Raw genomic sequence first — 16,712 nt, 5'->3', positions numbered from 1 at the left:
ATTTTCAGATCTTTTATTGGTTGGAAACAAATATATTTTTTTCTCCCTGATCAAATAAGTGCATTTCAAGGGTAGAATCAAGATGACATGTCCCATAAATGCTCTTAACTCATCTTTCTTTGTTCAGTCACTGTTAGCCCATGTTAGTATATTACATAATTCATACATATTATAAAAATGGATGTATGTTCCACATCTCTCCCTCATCCACTGGACTGATTTCAACCAAACTTGGTACCTACACATACCCCTTACTGTCAGGCAACAATTGCTCTGGAGGTAAGAACAACCTCCCTATCAGAGATGATATATGTAATTTAAAAAAAAGTGGTGCATTATGACATTTAAATTTGTTAGTCCTTGCTGCTAACCCAGTTTGCATCTTACTTTGCAGGCAGTACCCACATATATGCTGGTGAATGTGTCCATGCAAATATATCACTGTACAACAAATAGTTTGAAAGATATGGCAGCATAAACACTGACATTCATGGAAAAATGCTGCATCATGCATGAAGTTTTTAATACCATCCGTTTTTCTTTACTACCAAGATACTCATATAGTCAAGCTGAAGGAAATACAGTCAAGTCAACTTAATGAAATCCCTGACATCTGGCAACACTTTTGAAAGCTTTCAACTATGAAGCACAAATAGCTGTAGGCAAAAACAATAGATAGAGCTATGAAGAAATGTTGCTATAGAGATGTTTACATAATCACATTGCAGACACACAAAACAGTTGTACCCAGCATACAAAAACTCTTTCATAATTTCAAAAGTGTTTTCATCAATATACAGAAATGAATTTTTTTTTTTTTTGGTATTGCAGTACAAATACACTTCATTTTCTTCATTTCATTTCTAATAGAAAACTGACAAAATGGACCATCAGAAATGCCATGTTTGGCACCTAGTATTATCATAAATAAGTTATAGTCCATGGATCCTGAGGAGAGAAGTGCAAAGAGTTCAAAAGTACACATTTTACTTAAGTGTAATACAACAGAAGTCTTATTCTGACCGCAGGAAGTACTTGAAAAAAATTATCATATGAAAACCTGCTACAAACTGAAAAGTAAAAACAGTACCTCAGTGACTGAATTCCCGAGCCACTTAAAATGTTACTTTACAAGAATGTAGCTAGAATTTTGACTGAAAGGAAACTAAAAATGTACTTCAGCATTCTTCTGTGCTTACCTGGAAATGAGATCTATATTGTGAATATTTTATACATATATGAGACTGGAATTCTTGGATGGAATGTGAATAATGGAAGGAGTAAAGTTAACCATTCATCATATAGTTGAGAGAAACAGTTTCAACCACGTTTATGTGTCTGTAAACCATCAAACATCTTGACTATATGGTTAATGGTTATCTTTATTCCTTCCATTATTTATGTAAGTGTTAATTTCACATAATTCAGTGTTCCAAACATATATAAAGTTGAATAACATAGAATTTCTGTTTGCAAAAAGATGTAATAATTTTGATATTCGAAACATACAATATTAATCAAAACCTAAATCTTTCAGCTGTAATGAAATGAAAAGGAAATTAAATTAATCTTATATAGAGACTAAGCAACTGATAAAAATACTGTGCCAGAAGATACGGCATAGAATTTTTGGAACTGATACCAATGGAAAGTATTTGGCTCTCAAAGACTACATTCTATTCTCAGGTTTCTCTCAGTTTATATAATAATTTTGTATTATGCCATAATTTGTAAGATTTATTATTAAATTTATGGGTGTAAAAATGAAATGAAATAATATTCTAAAAAAAATAGTAAAATTATAAATGACAAATACTTAATGGAGATGCTCTGTACTCTTGTTGCTTTGGCTCACCTTTGGTAGCTTCTCTGGTGGAAATATGTGCATTCCACCTACTTCAACCCTGCTGGGTACATTTGGCCGTGGATATCCAAAACTTATGTGGCTGTTAACCAGGATGAGAGAGGTGTTACATTCAATATCTGCTATGCTTGGTATATAAGGATCATTGAAATATTTCCTTACAATAGCATCTGCTTTTGGCACAAAGTAAAAACGACGTGTTATTCGTTGGTATGTAGCCATTAACGTGTTTGTGAGACGTTCAGAAAATGTCATGTGGTCTGTTACAGCTGAGAGACCTTCAGAAATATATGACAGAGGAGTTGGATTTCCCACACTATCAGATGTCCAAATAAATCCTGGACCTGATGGCATTCCAACTATAGGTATGTTAAATTCGTGTGAAAAAGCAAGGAAACATTCATCAACAAAAAGCTGCATGATCAGTAGATCATATGTCTTCTGTTCAGTGTGTATAAGCCTTTGAACATTTTCTTCTTTCAGCACATTTTCACACATTTCAAGTCCAACATCATACAGCAGAAAGATCATACGAAGTATACTGGAATATGGACTTTGATTGAAAATACCTGGCCTGAGGGCACCTGTTGAAAACAAAATAGTTTTATTTTATGTTCTGTTTTTGCTTTTTTGCCGAAGCCATATTCTAAATAAATTTATGCATGACAAAAGTATATAAATCTGTGATAGTATACAAATCTAATGATTATACTCACCAGTGGTAGACAAGTGGTAAATAATACATTAAACAGAGATCAGCGTTGAAATAAGATTTTTTGTGTAGTGTCTGCATCAGAATTAGTAAAAAATGTATGCTTTGCTTGAAATAAATAATATGTTAGTAATGCTGATATACAATACTAAAACTTTAACACTTAATGCAAAGCTGCTAACCTCCCATATTCCAGTGTTTCCCAATTAGTACTGTCTCCCACGTATCTGGCATGTTCTTCTCATCAAAAGGAGTTACTACTGTTAGGTTATGACCCCTCTTGGCAAGTTCAATGAGAAGAGGCTGCATAGCGGTCCAATGACTTCTGGCAGGTATAGGAAATACTGCCAATATGTTTGCACCTTCAGAATATGATAGTAGCCTTAAACTGCTTATCAAAAAGGGAACCAGTAGAAACTTCCAGTGTAACATCTGTGAAAAAAGTTTAAATATTATTCATAAAAGCTCTATATGAGCTGCAGTTCTAATTAAGCTTACTGATGAATGATCTTACGTACTTTTTATCACTAAATGATTAATTATTTGAGCACAGTTAGTGAAGCTCACTTTATAGGTGCTAACACCTAAAACTATTTCAAGATTATGAGCAGTGTTTGATAGTAAACTACTTCTGTTGCTCTTTTTCCAGGGAATTGCCAAAGAACGGCAGTTCCACAAATAAAATGAACAACATATCACAATATTTAATCTTCTTCTTTTTCTTTTTCTTTCAAGAAATAGGTGAGTAGTCTGTTTCTGGCACTCAGGAAGTTATCAACATTTCATTGGTATTTGAGTGTCTTTTCTACTGTGTTTGTTTCCATTTCCATTTGGCTTACAAGTGAAATTGCTTGTTATCCAAACTTATGTCAAGTTGCTTTTCTTCCTTGGAAGGCAAAATTTAAGAGAGTAGTGATATTTGAAGACTCACTAAAGGTGATGATGGATATGTTGCCTTAGGTCATTTAAAGAAGGGATTACTTTTTATTTAATTATGTTGCTGCTAATTATAATGTAAATTTTAGATAAAACACAATGTCCAGATTATTCAGCATACCTACATGATTCTTCATATCATCACCAAAAATATATGTAGTTTACTGTTCTACAATTACACACTCATGTTTAAAACATATGACTGTAGTGAATTATCTGCCTTTCATTTTTTACTGAGTGGCCAGAATGTATTATCATGTGTCTTGGATAGTTAACAAAATAAATCTGAGTTAACTTACCTGCTTATGAAGTCATTTACAAAATCAAAATGTGTAATACATACCTTGCACATGTTGTTCCTCTTGCTCACAACCAAAACATACATAGAAGATGCTTATATGTTATCTCTTGAGTTTTATCCATTACAGTATAAAACACCTCTTCAGTTTTATCTACTCCAGTGTCAATACGATAAAAGATATGAAGTGATCTTAGATAGCAAACAATATAAATGATGACAGCTAAATGCAATACTTACTGTGTTTACAGGTGAAACACAAGCTTTATTTGTGTTGAATTTTTGCTTTTTCTGTGTCTGAGTTTAGTAACACCAATTTTTTATACTGTTTTTTTTTTTAAGAATAAAAAAAGAAATATTACTGTTATCCATAAATCTGTGTGCAACATTTTAAAGGGTCTGCCCACATTGAAAAGTAAAATCCACAGCTTATGGAGGAAAAGCTCATTTTTCAGTAATTTAGTAGCACCTAAAGTCCAGCTGATAGCAGCATGCAGTACATAACCTTATGAGTAAGCATCTACCACAAAAGTTAACATAAAAAATATGTAAGCAAGATCTGAATAAACACTGAGTGATTATGATGAAACTGGTGGTGTTCTGAGCGATGCAATGTGGACTGTATTCATCTCAGGATGCTGAAACATCATTTTATGTTCATTAACTGTTGTGCGCACACAATGGTAATGACAGTGGCACGTAAAGTGCCCTCCATCACACACCATTGGGTGGCTTGTGGAGTATAAATGTAGGTGTAGAATATACTGAAAAAAATAACAGTTCGACTCTCCATCACCTGGTTATAATATGGCGCTGTAAGCAGCGAGAAAGTGGTAAGGATGCAGGAAAAAGGTAGGGTTCTGGCAAGTTTATTTGGACATGGTCAGAAGTTACAACATATGGGGTTCAGTATGGTCTCCCAACTCAGTAACATGCTGCATCCATAAGATGGCAGTCTACTGTTGCTTGTAGTGTATCTGGTGTAATTAGAGTGATATGTTGTTGCATGCTATCCTTCAGATCAGGATGAGTCCAGATACATTCCTGATAGACATGACCTTTCAGATATCCTGACAACCAGAAGTCATGCAGGTTTAGGTTGAAAGATCTGGAAGACAACACATCCTGAAATTGATGTGGTCACTATCAAAGGTTTCTTTAAGTAAATCTTTAACCTGGCAAGTGACATATGGTGTCACCCCATCTTTCATGAAAATAGTGGTGTGGATACTGGTGCAGTCTTGCAAAACAGGAGTCACATGTAGCATATGGATGTCCTTGTAATGTGTGATATCACTGTACACTTAACAGGGCTGCAAGGTGTCATCTTCTCAAAGAAAAACTGACTCAGAATGAAGGAGGTTGTGAAACCACACCACACAAGCACATAAGCTGACAGTAGGTGATGTTCCTGCACAACATGTGACTGAGTAGAACCCCATATGCTATAGTTCTGTGTATTCACTGCACCAAGTAAATTGAAATGTGCCTATTCCATCCAAACAATATTCTCCGGCCACATGCCACTCGCTGCTAAAAAAACAAAAGGCAACTCATGGAACTTCATTTGGTGCACATTCTGAATCATGTAGGGATGCCAGTGTAAAATGAGCTGCAAAATCTTTTGAACTTTTGAGCAGATGAGAGACAATTCTGTGAGACAGCTTGAGCATTGCCTGCAGAATTTGAGGCATGTGCTGGGGGTTGACTATAGCTACAGCAACATCAACAACTGCCATGGGAATAGGCTGCCTCCCTCTCCCTGCTGCTGCATTTAATTCACTTTTTGTTCAAATTTCTTGACGATATTCTTTAGCCCATTTATTGGCATGGAGCCTCTTCACAGCAGTTTCTGTTGGCAATCTTCGCACAATTGCAGTGCTGCTACTGCTGACATTTTGATAAATCAACTTTAACAGCAGTGCACAGGCTTTCTTCTCAGTAGGTGTTGCATTTCATACAGAGAACTTCACCTTATTAAAGCTTTGATACCAAGAATCACCTCACAAAAGAAATCAACACACATCGCCTAGCAATAAACAGAGTACAGATTTTTTTTTTTTTCAGTACATTCCATGAATGCACTGATTAATGAACATACCTATTGTTGTGACTTGCTGATCATTCAAAGTGCCGCCACACAATTACGCGCATCCTCTACATGCAGCGCTGTCTGCCAGCCATGCAGCAGCCGCGCCACCTAAGCGGTCAGCCAGCCAGCGGCCGCTAGACTTGGACTCGGTGCTCATTTGAATGTTACCGTGTTCACATGTCTTGCTTTGTCAATTTGCTCAGTGACTTATATGTGTTGTGTCGTTTTGAAATATATGTGTTCAACTTGATTTTATAACAACTGGTGACCCACATGTTTCCATGGGTACTTTAGAGCAACTATTGGAAGGTCTCATTGAACAGCAAACGCTTCTAACATCGGCGATTCACGATTTTGTTGCGGCATCAAATGCAGGGCATTTCTCACCATTGTCTATACCTCTTTTTCCTCCTTATGATGAGACGGCGGAAGACTGGTCTGATTATGAAAAACGTCTTCGACAGCACTTCTTGGCATTTCATGTCACAGATGAACAAACCTGTAAGTCTCTGTTCCTTTCATGGATTTCACCTCAAATGTATCGGTTGTTGTCACAATTGGCTCCTTTGAAAGATCCTGCGTCTTTGTCCTTTGCTGAAATGTGCTCACTTCTGTCTGTCTATTTTCAAAGGCAAACGCATGTGGTAGCCTCTCATGTTGCCTTTTATCATTGTCAAAAACAACCACATCAATCCTATCGCGTTTGGGCTGCTGAACTTCACGGCCTCAGTCGAAAGTGTCAATTTGTTACTGACGTTCACAAAGAATCCTATGCCAATTCCATGGTACAGGATGCTATTATCCCGGCGGTGCCCAACAAAGAAGTGAGGCAACGTGCCCTTCATTTGGCAAATCTGACTCTAGATAAAGTCCTATCCATTGTGCAGTCTTTTGAAATTTCTCGCGCCGCTGGGGTGCAAATAGAGGCATGGGGTGACGTCGGGGAAATACAACCTCTGTGCACTGATGACGATGCGTGCGGTGCATCCCCGCCGGCCGACGTGGCTGCAGTACGCTCCCATGTGCAGCCTCGGCCTAACCGCAAACAACCCCCTAAGAAACTGCAGCAAAACACCCGACAGCTTCCTTCATGTCCGCGGTGTTTAACGAAACATTCAAGGGAGGATTGTCCCCAACGTTGGGCCATGTGTCACAATTGCAAAAAGAAGGGTCATGTGTCTGCCGTTTGCAAATCCAACCACATACATGATGTTCATGACCATGACGCTGATTCTGCTTCTGTGTTGTCTGTCAATTGCACTTCTTCCCTTTCAGGGAAGTTATTCCTCACTGTCCAAATCCTTGCTCGGGATGTTCACATGCAGGTGAATACTGGTTCTGCTGCCACTATAATTAATTCTCAGACATATCTTCAGTTGGGTTCTCCTATCACCTGTCACTCAGCAATTATGGACATACAATAAACAGAAGATTTCTCTCGTGGGACAATTTAATGCTGAGGTATCTTACAAATCCGTCGTTCGCACTGTTCCCATATTTGTGGTCGACCAGAGTAATGCAGAGAATCTTTTTGGTTGTGATGCCTTTTGCATTTTTGGGTTCTCCATAGATGACTCTGTCAATATCGTCTCTGATACTATTCCTTATGCTCAATTGGATTCCTTGTCGACGACATTTTCGTCCCTTTTTTCTCCTGGGTTAGGCCGTGCAAACGACTTTAAAGCTCATATCATGCTCAGACCCACTGCTCAGCCTAAGTTTTTCGGGCTCGGCCCATTCCTGCGGCCCTTTGTGATTGGGTAAAATGGGAGCTGGATCATCTCACTGCTTCAGGGGTCTTGCTTCCTGTCACTTCCAGTGAGTGGTCCTCTCCTGTCATTTTCGTTGCTAAGCCCAATGGTGATATTCATCTCTGTGGCGATTTTAAAGCCACTGTAAATGCGCAATGTCTCATTGACACTTACCCTATGCCTCGAACTGAAGAATTGTTCACTAAACTTGCGGGAGGCCAGTATTTTTCTAAAATTGACCTGTAAGAAGCTAATGATCAACTTCCTCTCGACGCTGCTTCCCGGCAGTTTCTGGTCCTTAACACGCCTTTTGGCCTCTATCAATACCAACAATTGCCATTTGGGGTTGCCAGCACCCCTGCTCTCTTTCAGCAATTCTTGGAACAATTATTGCTCCCTGTCCCTGGGTGTATAAATTACATGGACGACATTGTTGTCACTGGCTCCACCACTGAAGAACGTCTTCAGAACCTGTGCACACTTTTTCATGTCTTACAGACTGCCGGTCTTTAGTGTAATCTTCAGAAATCACAATTTTTTCAGGCATCTATCACATACTTGGGGTTTCAACTCTCTCAGGATGGTATTAGTCCGCTTCAGCAAACTGTCGCTGCAATCAATGCCCTTCCTCACCCTGTCTGTTAAGGAACTGCAGGCCTTCTTGGGGAAAATAGCATACTATCACAAGTTTTTACCGTTTACTGCTTCGGTGGCTCAGCCGTTGCATTGCCTGTTGCATAAAAACGTGCCTTTTCACTGGTCCGCGTCATGCGATGTGGCTTTCCAGAAATTGAAGACTATGCTGAAACAGGCCCCGTGCCTGGCTACTTATCGACCTGGCCAACATCTTGTTCTTGCCAAGGACGCCTCTCAATACAGGGTCAGTGCAGTCCTTGCACACCGTTTTTCTGATGGCTCTGAACAACCCATTGCTTATGCCTCCAAAACGCTCACGGATGCCCAACAAAAGTATTCTCAAATTGAAAAAGAAGCATTGGCCATTATTTATGCTCTTCATAAGTTTGGTGTTTTTCTCCATGGGTCCAAATTTCATCTTGTTACGGATCACAAACCACTTGTTTCCTTGTATCATCCAACAACATCACTTCCTGACAAGGCTGCACACCGCCTCCAGTGTTGGGCTCTTTACTTGTCCCGTTTCAATTATGAGATTCATTTCCAGCCGATGGCTCAATATACGAATGCTGATGCACTGTCTCGCCTTCCCATGGGTCCTGATCTGGCATTCGATAGGGACGAACTTTTGTGTTTCCACCTGGATGTCGCCGAGCAGCGGGTTGTGGACGGATTCCCCGTCACCGGGGACTGGCTGGCGGCTGCTGCGGGATCTGATCCTACCCTCTCCCGGGTTTTACGCTGTATTCAGAAGGGTTGGCCAGATTGTCCGTCCACTAAGACTTCTGACCTTTTGCGGAACTACTGTGCTTTGTGCCACCGCCTCACGGCTAGGGATGGTGTTATCCTCCTTTCCACCGACAATGCTTCGCCGTGTGTTGTGGTACCTGCGCCATTGCATGCTTTGGTCTTGCGCCTCCTTCACCAAGGACACTGGGGTGTGTCTCGCACAAAATCTCTGGCACGCCGTCATGTGTACTGGCCTGTCATCGACTCTGAAATCGCACACATGGTTGCTGCCTGCGGCCCTAGTGCATCACAGGCCGCCGCCCCGAAGTCATTTTCGTCACCGTGGCCTTCGCCTGAGACGCCCTGGGAGCGCATTCATGCTGACTTCGTGGGATTTTTTTTAGGTAGTTATTGGCTCCTCATAATTGATGCCTACTCTAACTTTCCTTTCATTGTCCGTTGCACGTCGCCTACCACTGCAGCAACCACAAGTGCTCTTGCCCACATTTTTTCTTTGGAAGGCCTTCCCTCTACTCTTGTTGCTGATACTGCTGGTCCGCAATTTGCCTCTTCCGAATTTGCAGATTTTTGTGTTTGTCACGGCATTATGCATGTCACGGCCCCTCCGTTCCAGCCACAATCAAACGGTGAGGCTGAACGACTGGTCCGCACATTTAAGGCTCAGATGCGGAAACTCCTGACTTCTTCTGCTGCTGATGATGCACTTCTCCAATTTCTGGCTTCTTACCGTTTCACCCCCATGGGTGACCACAGCCCGGCTGAGCTCTTACATGGCCAACAGCCCCACAGGCTACTTCATCTTCTGCAGCCTTCCACCTCATGGCCGCGGGTGCCTTCGCTTGGCCGGTTCACCGCTGACGACCTTGTCTGGGTATGGGGATATGGCAGGTGGCCAAAATGGAGTCCGGGATGCATCTTGCAACACCGTGGCCGACGCCTGTATGAAATCCAGACGGACACGGGTGTTGCAGTGGGTCATTCGGACCAGCTTTGGCCTCGGGTGCCGGCAACGCCTGTTCCGAATGCCGCTACACCACCTTCGGCTCTACCTGATGCTCAGGATCTTGGCATCTCTCATTACTCACAAGGCAGCCCTCTCACTGTCATCTCAGTGTCAGTACAAGAATGGACGCCACCAGGAGACGTGCCCATGCAGGAACCGGATGACCATCATGTGTCGGAGCCAATCTACTCGCCTCTTTCTCCTACGGACGCCAACACATCACCCATGTCTCCTGTTATATCAACTGGGCTTGCCACAACGGGCAGATTGGTGCACGGGGCCCCAGCAGATTCGACCCCTACGTCTCCTGTCGTCTCGACCCGTTATCATCGGGGACACTTCCGTCCATATGGGAAGCCTCCTCCTCGAGACTTTATGGCCAGTCAAACAACGCCTATCGATGTTAGCAATCTACAGGCCACCTCCATCAAGACCAGTGCAAAACTTTCAAAGAGGGGAAAAGTGTTGTGACTCGCCGATCATTCAAAGTGCCGCCATGCAACTAAACGCGTCCTCTACATGTGGCGCTGTCTGCCAGCCATGCAGCAGCCAGGCCACCTAAGCGGCCAGCCAGCCAGCGGCCGCTAGACTTGGACTCGGTGCTCATTTGAATGTTACCGTGTTCACATGTCTTGCTTTGTCAACTTGCTCAGTGACTTAAATGTGTTGTGTCGTTTTGAAATACATGTGTTCAACTTGACGTTATAACACCTATGATGTTTCAGAATCCTCTAATGTACATAGCCCACACTGCCACAATGATAACATCTGCAGTTTAATAATAACCACCTGGTATACCAGAAGATGAAGGGGAATGACATTTTAGAGGAGTCATATACAAGTATGAAATGAATATGAACAGTGAAGGGCACCCTTAAAAGAAATTTAGAAAGAATAGGTAGTTAAGAGCTATGAGAACATTGGTCAGTCAGAGAATGAATAATCATAAGCAAAGGCAGTGTCATGTACAAAGAAGTGAGAGGAGATGTTAGAAATGAGGAGAAAACAGTAATAAAAATAAATGCAGGTATCTGAACTGAAAATTTTAAAAACAGTCCTTGCTTTGAGAATACTGACTCACCAAAAGTGGCAGTCGTGACAATGCTGACACTAACAAGAAACAGTCACATGAGATTTATAAATATCTGGATACAAAGGTTGCCTCTTCCAGTCACAAAGAATGAAATACGTAGGAAAATATTTCCAATTGTAGGGAAATGAGGAAATAAAAGAATATAAAGCATTTATTGGGACAGACATTGAACTAAAGGGATGAATACAGAACAAATCTGTCATAAATCTTTTCAATTGCACTCAAAATAAGGAATTAAATTTAGTTCAAAAATCTCAAAGTAACCTTCAGCTCATAATGGAACTGATAAATAGGTCATTTTTACTATGTGTGGCACTTCTTGATAGACTCAAATAAATCGATCACTCAATATATAGACTTCCTTCATAATTGTTTTGTTATGATTAAAAATGCATTTTTTACCTATGTACAAATATAAAAATATGCGATAAGAAATCCTTTCAAAATAAGATTCAAACCAATAAATGTTGTGTTAAACATGTTTTGCTTTAATCTTTAACACTGAAGAAAACTTTTGAAATTATAAAATTATTATCATTATTTGTTGTATTCTCTCTAGCCACTTTGAAGTTGTCTCATTTTCTCAGTAGAGCTGTATCATGGTGAGTGAGGAGAGGATGTTGGTTGGTGGCCAGTATCCTCAATCTATAACATAAACTGCACACAATGAATAACTGGGTTCTTTATTCATAAACAAAGAGGTACTTAACGTAAGTTTCCAGATGCTGTGGTACAAGCTCTCTTCCGTATATACTGTTGAAGTAGAAGTCTGCTATGTTCACTATGAGGTTGCTATATGCTGCCTGTCTCTGTGCTAGAGGTTAAGTCCACAGCTCAATCTCAGTGACACTCTGGAACTCCACGATGTACGGGACTAAACTAACTGATGTAAGAGGCTCAAACAAACTGGCTAAACTGGCCGTCCGGTCCATGGGGGCAATCGTAAATACTGTTGGCTGAGAGGGCTTTGGTGACACATTTCCAGTGATTCTTCTCATTGGCCTCTATTGATACTCTCATAACCTCTTGGCACATGGTGTGCTGGTGCCATCATATGCTAGCAAATAATTAATATAATTTTTTTATTATAATTTGAAAATCATGTGCAATGTAAATTTTATAAGACATTGATCATATACATTGAGCCTTTGGTTCTAAAAATTGATATGTAAATATAGATTGCTACTTACTATAGAGATGACACATTAACTTGCAGACAGGCACAATTATAAGACACTTACACAAAACTTTCAGCCATGGCCTTCACCAGAAAAAAAAGAACACACACAATTCACACACATGAGCAAGCACACCTCATGTCACCGCCAACTCCAGCAGCTCAGGCCTGAATGCAGCTATCACACGGGATGGCAGCAGCAGTCTGGAGGGTGCGGGGAAGGGGAAGGGATAGTATTGAATTGGTCGGAAGGCAGAGGAATGTTGTCAGGTAGAGTGTGCAGAGTTTAGAATCCCAACAGGCACAGCATCAGGACGGGGCAGGGTGGTGGGGAAAAAAAGGAGCGGAAAGGAGAGAATCAGGGAAAGATGGGTAGGTGTGTTCACAGAGGGTGGCAAACAAAGAGGTTGGGAGGTGGGAATGGGGAGGAGGTGATAGGACAGAGGGGGTGGAAACTGTTGGGTGGAGGGTGTGGGGATGGTATATTACTGTAGGTTGAGGATGAGATAATTATGCAAGTGGACAATGTATCATAAGGATAACTCCCATCTGTGCATTTCAGAAAAACTGGTGGTGAAAGGGAGGATCCAGATGGCTAGGATGGTGAAGCAGCCATTGAAATGCACCATGTTATGTACTGCAGCACCTTTGATTGATTGATTGATTGATTTTTTATTGTTCCAGTCATATCATGCAGCACAAATTGTACAATTGATAGTGGACAGGTCAATGAAAGTTGAGGTAATACACAGTCTTAGCAAACAGTAGCAAATTACAATTAGGTACATATTCTTGCAATTTAACTTTTAAGTAACTTTTTTGTCTGCATCCTTAGAAATACTTTTACATGACAGAAACAGTGCTTTATTATAGAAACAGTGCTTTATTATAAATTCCGTTAGTTCAATTTTAAATTCTGGATGCATAGTAAATTTTATTTCCTCCGGTATACACTAATGTTAAGTATGCTCCTCTGATACACTGTAGTTCTATGATATTTCTGGTGAATATTTGATTTCCCTCTGGCACAATAGTTGTGTATATTTTTGTTTTGTAGTAGTTTGCCTGTTTTCAGGAGGTAGTATCTAGCTAAGCCTACTTTCCTTTTGGGCACAGTTTGGTGATGGATGTTGATCCTGGTGGACAGCTGGTTGGTAGTGATACCAATATAAAAAGTTGTGAAATGTTGCAACAGATCTGGTACACAACACGGCTGCTTTCACAGGTGGCCCAGCCTTCAATAGGGTAAGATAAGCCTGTAACAGGACTGTAATAGGACATGCTGCATAGGTGGATTGGACGGGTCTTGCACCTCGGTCTCCCAAAGGGATATGATCCGTGTGCCAAGGGGTTGGCACTGCGAGTGACATATGGATGGACCAGGACGTTGTGGTGGCTGGGTGTGTGATGGAATGCCAATTTAGCACGGATGGGAAAGATCTTGGGTGGGATGTCCCTCATTTCAGGGCATGATAATAGATAATCAAAGTGCTGACAAAAATGCAGCATTTCATGCACCAAATTCCTCCTGCTGACATATCCTTGTGTATTTTCATGTTTTATTTTCCTCACCTACCTGTGTCCCATGAGCTCCCTTTCCTCATGCGTTCCTTTTTCCCTTGTTTTTTTTAACATATCACGTATCTGTACTTTGCATATCCATGTGGTTTTTGCATACCTATGCATGTTTTGTGCGTATCTGTGCTTGTTTTTGCATGCATGTACGGATATTTATCCATCTTTTTCTGTTGTCCCGCTCCTCCGAACCACCCAACACTCTCATTTATCCATTTCCCATGTCATTACCCATTTCTCTAAAGTCATCCCTGTCACAATGGATCCCTGCTCTGTCATTCTGCACCAGTTCAGAAAAGTATTCCGTTTCTTGGCTAAAGCTCAGTGACACATGCTGTTCCTTAAATGCTGCCTGAACTATGGAATTATACACCACCCCTCCACCCCCTCAATGGCCCAACCATAAAATTTCCATTCTCTGGATCCCACCCCCACTTTGACATTGAGCTCCACCTTTTCATATTCTGCCAGTACCTATCCCTCACAACACTGAACCTTGCCTCTCCCAGCTCTTATCATCATCCAACTTTGGTCCTTCCCCGAGTCCTTTCCTAAGAACACCAACCTTTCAGCAGAGGAAAGGACTGCTACACAGACTCATAATAGTCCCTAACCTAATCATTCTCCCTACTGACAAAGGCTCCACCACTGTCATGATGGGTCATAGTGACTACCTGTCAGAAGGCCACTGCCAGTTGTCTGACTCATCCACCTATAAACTCTGATTGAGTGATCCTATTCCAGAAGTTCAATATAACCTCCATTCTCTGTCTAATGCCTTCAGACCTTCCCAGAACCACTCCCCTGAATCCATTTCCCTCCTCACCCCTGTGACACTTTGCACACCCTCCTTCCACATACTCCCCAAATTCACAAACCCAACAACCCTGGATGTCCCATTGTAGCTGGTTATTGTGCTCCAAGGAATGCATTTTGGCCCTCATTGATCAACATCTCCAACCAATTGCCCATAGTCTACCCTCCCACATCAAACATAGCAACTGCTTTCTTCACAAACTCTTCACCATCCCAACCTCCTGGTTCTCTACTGGTCACCGTTGATGTCACTTCATTATACACCAACATCCATCATGCCAATGGCCCTACTGCAATTTAACACTACCTCTCTCAATGCCCTCTAGACTCCAAAACCACTACCTACTACATCACTCACCTAATTAACTTTATCCTAGCTCACAACTTCTTCTCCTTGAAGGGAAGGTATACAAACAAATCCATGGCACAGCTATGGGCATTCACCTGGCACCCTTCTATGACAACCTGTTCATGTGTCATCTAGAGGAAATCTCTGTGGCTTCCCAGAACCCCAAGCCCCTGGCCTGGTTCAGGTTCATTGATGATATCTTCATGATCTGGTCTGAAGGCCAAGACACCCTATCCTCATTCCTTCACAACCTCAGTACCTTCTCTCCAATCCACTTCACCTGGTCCTTTCAATCCAGCGTGCCACCTAGGATGTTGATCTCCTCCTCTCTGATGGCTCCATTCACACCTCTGTCAACATTAAACCTGCCAACCACCAACAGTACTTACATTTTGACAGTTGCCATCCCTTCCACATCAAAAAGTCCTTCCCACACAGCTTTGCTATCAGTGGTCAGCATATCTGCAGTGACAAGAACTCCCTTCTGTAGCAGCCCATTTTCTGTTTTCACTTTTTTGTCTAATAGGTGAAAGTTTGATTTTATTTTTTTACACATTGACTGTCATTGAAGAGTTTTACTTTTATTTAATATTTTCCTGGTTAAGGATCAGTTTGATTACTTTTAAAACCCAATGTTAAACGTGGGTCACTATACATATAGTCTTCCCAACTCTGAGAGAAAAAATCTTCAGTAGCCTTACTACCAACGTTTACAGACGACCTTTCATTCAATTGTTTTAGTTAGGAATCGCTAGTTTGTTCTTGGCCTAGATCATGTAACCTTAACGTTTATTAATCTAAGTTAAATTAATGTTCAAGACTTGTATTATGTTTCAAATTAACAGTGTCAGTTTATTGACAAGAATTATTAATGAATAGGTTCACTCATACAATCTCATTCAAAGAAGTTATTTAATTAGATGTCTAAGTAGGATTCCTACTAGCATCAGAGATGTTAGATAATATCCTGTCACTTTCAGTAAATAAGTTATTTCTATTTAATATCCGCAAACTGTCATTAACTATGACCACTAGTCGCATGAAGTTAAAGTTTCCCACTATCACAATTCAAAGTCCGAATCCAGTTAAAATTCTCAATTCAGTAAAGCATTTAAATAGTCACACAAATTGACATTAAAGCCTACGAGATTACTATTCACCTTCCCATTTATCTAATCTGATAAATGTCCAAATTAAAGTCTTGAATTGACAATCCTCAAAAACAATCTAGTCACGATCTATTCTTGATCCCCATTTAATTAAGTCCCAATTGTTGTTCTCTAAAGCTGTATGTCCTAAATAACTTCTGAACTAGAACAGACTAGAGACTGGAGTATCATAATTACAGCGTATGGCTAGTTATACTTTAACAAACACTATCTCTGGTGTCCCAGACCTACATTCTATGACTATAATACTGATTTTCTTACATATTGGAATAACTAATATTTTAATATTTTCACTGTTTTTCCCCCTTCCCATGTTTCTAAAATTTATAATTAAATTTTCCTTTTCTTTTCTTTTGCTTTCTGTACTAGATATTTCCCTTTATTTGTTTTTTATTTATTTTTCGTAATTACTGCTTGTGAAGGGACTTGGGTCATTTTGTGAATTGATATTTTAAGGACATGGGAGCTAATTTGGGAGCTATTTTTGTTTT

At 40.6% G+C, this 16,712-nt stretch overlaps 1 protein-coding gene across 1 annotated transcript in view; it reads right to left on the bottom strand.

The window, feature by feature from the left end:
• The window catches only part of LOC126419224 (UDP-glycosyltransferase UGT5-like), a 56,369-nt gene extending 53,365 nt beyond the window's left edge, over window positions 1–3,004 (bottom strand). Inside the window, exons 1-2 of the mRNA XM_050086360.1 lie at window positions 2,759–3,004; window positions 1,856–2,448 (exon numbers count right to left, since the gene is read on the bottom strand). Coding sequence (XP_049942317.1) covers window positions 1,856–2,448; window positions 2,759–2,885 — 720 coding nt within the window. The 5' untranslated portion in view covers window positions 2,886–3,004. The remainder of the gene's footprint in view (window positions 1–1,855; window positions 2,449–2,758) is intronic.
• Between the last annotated feature and the right edge of the window lie 13,708 nt (window positions 3,005–16,712).

Source organism: Schistocerca serialis, chromosome 9, assembly GCF_023864345.2.
Source record: "Schistocerca serialis cubense isolate TAMUIC-IGC-003099 chromosome 9, iqSchSeri2.2, whole genome shotgun sequence".
Classification (NCBI taxonomy): Eukaryota; Metazoa; Arthropoda; class Insecta; order Orthoptera; family Acrididae; genus Schistocerca; species Schistocerca serialis.
This window is presented reverse-complemented; position numbering and strand designations above follow the sequence as displayed.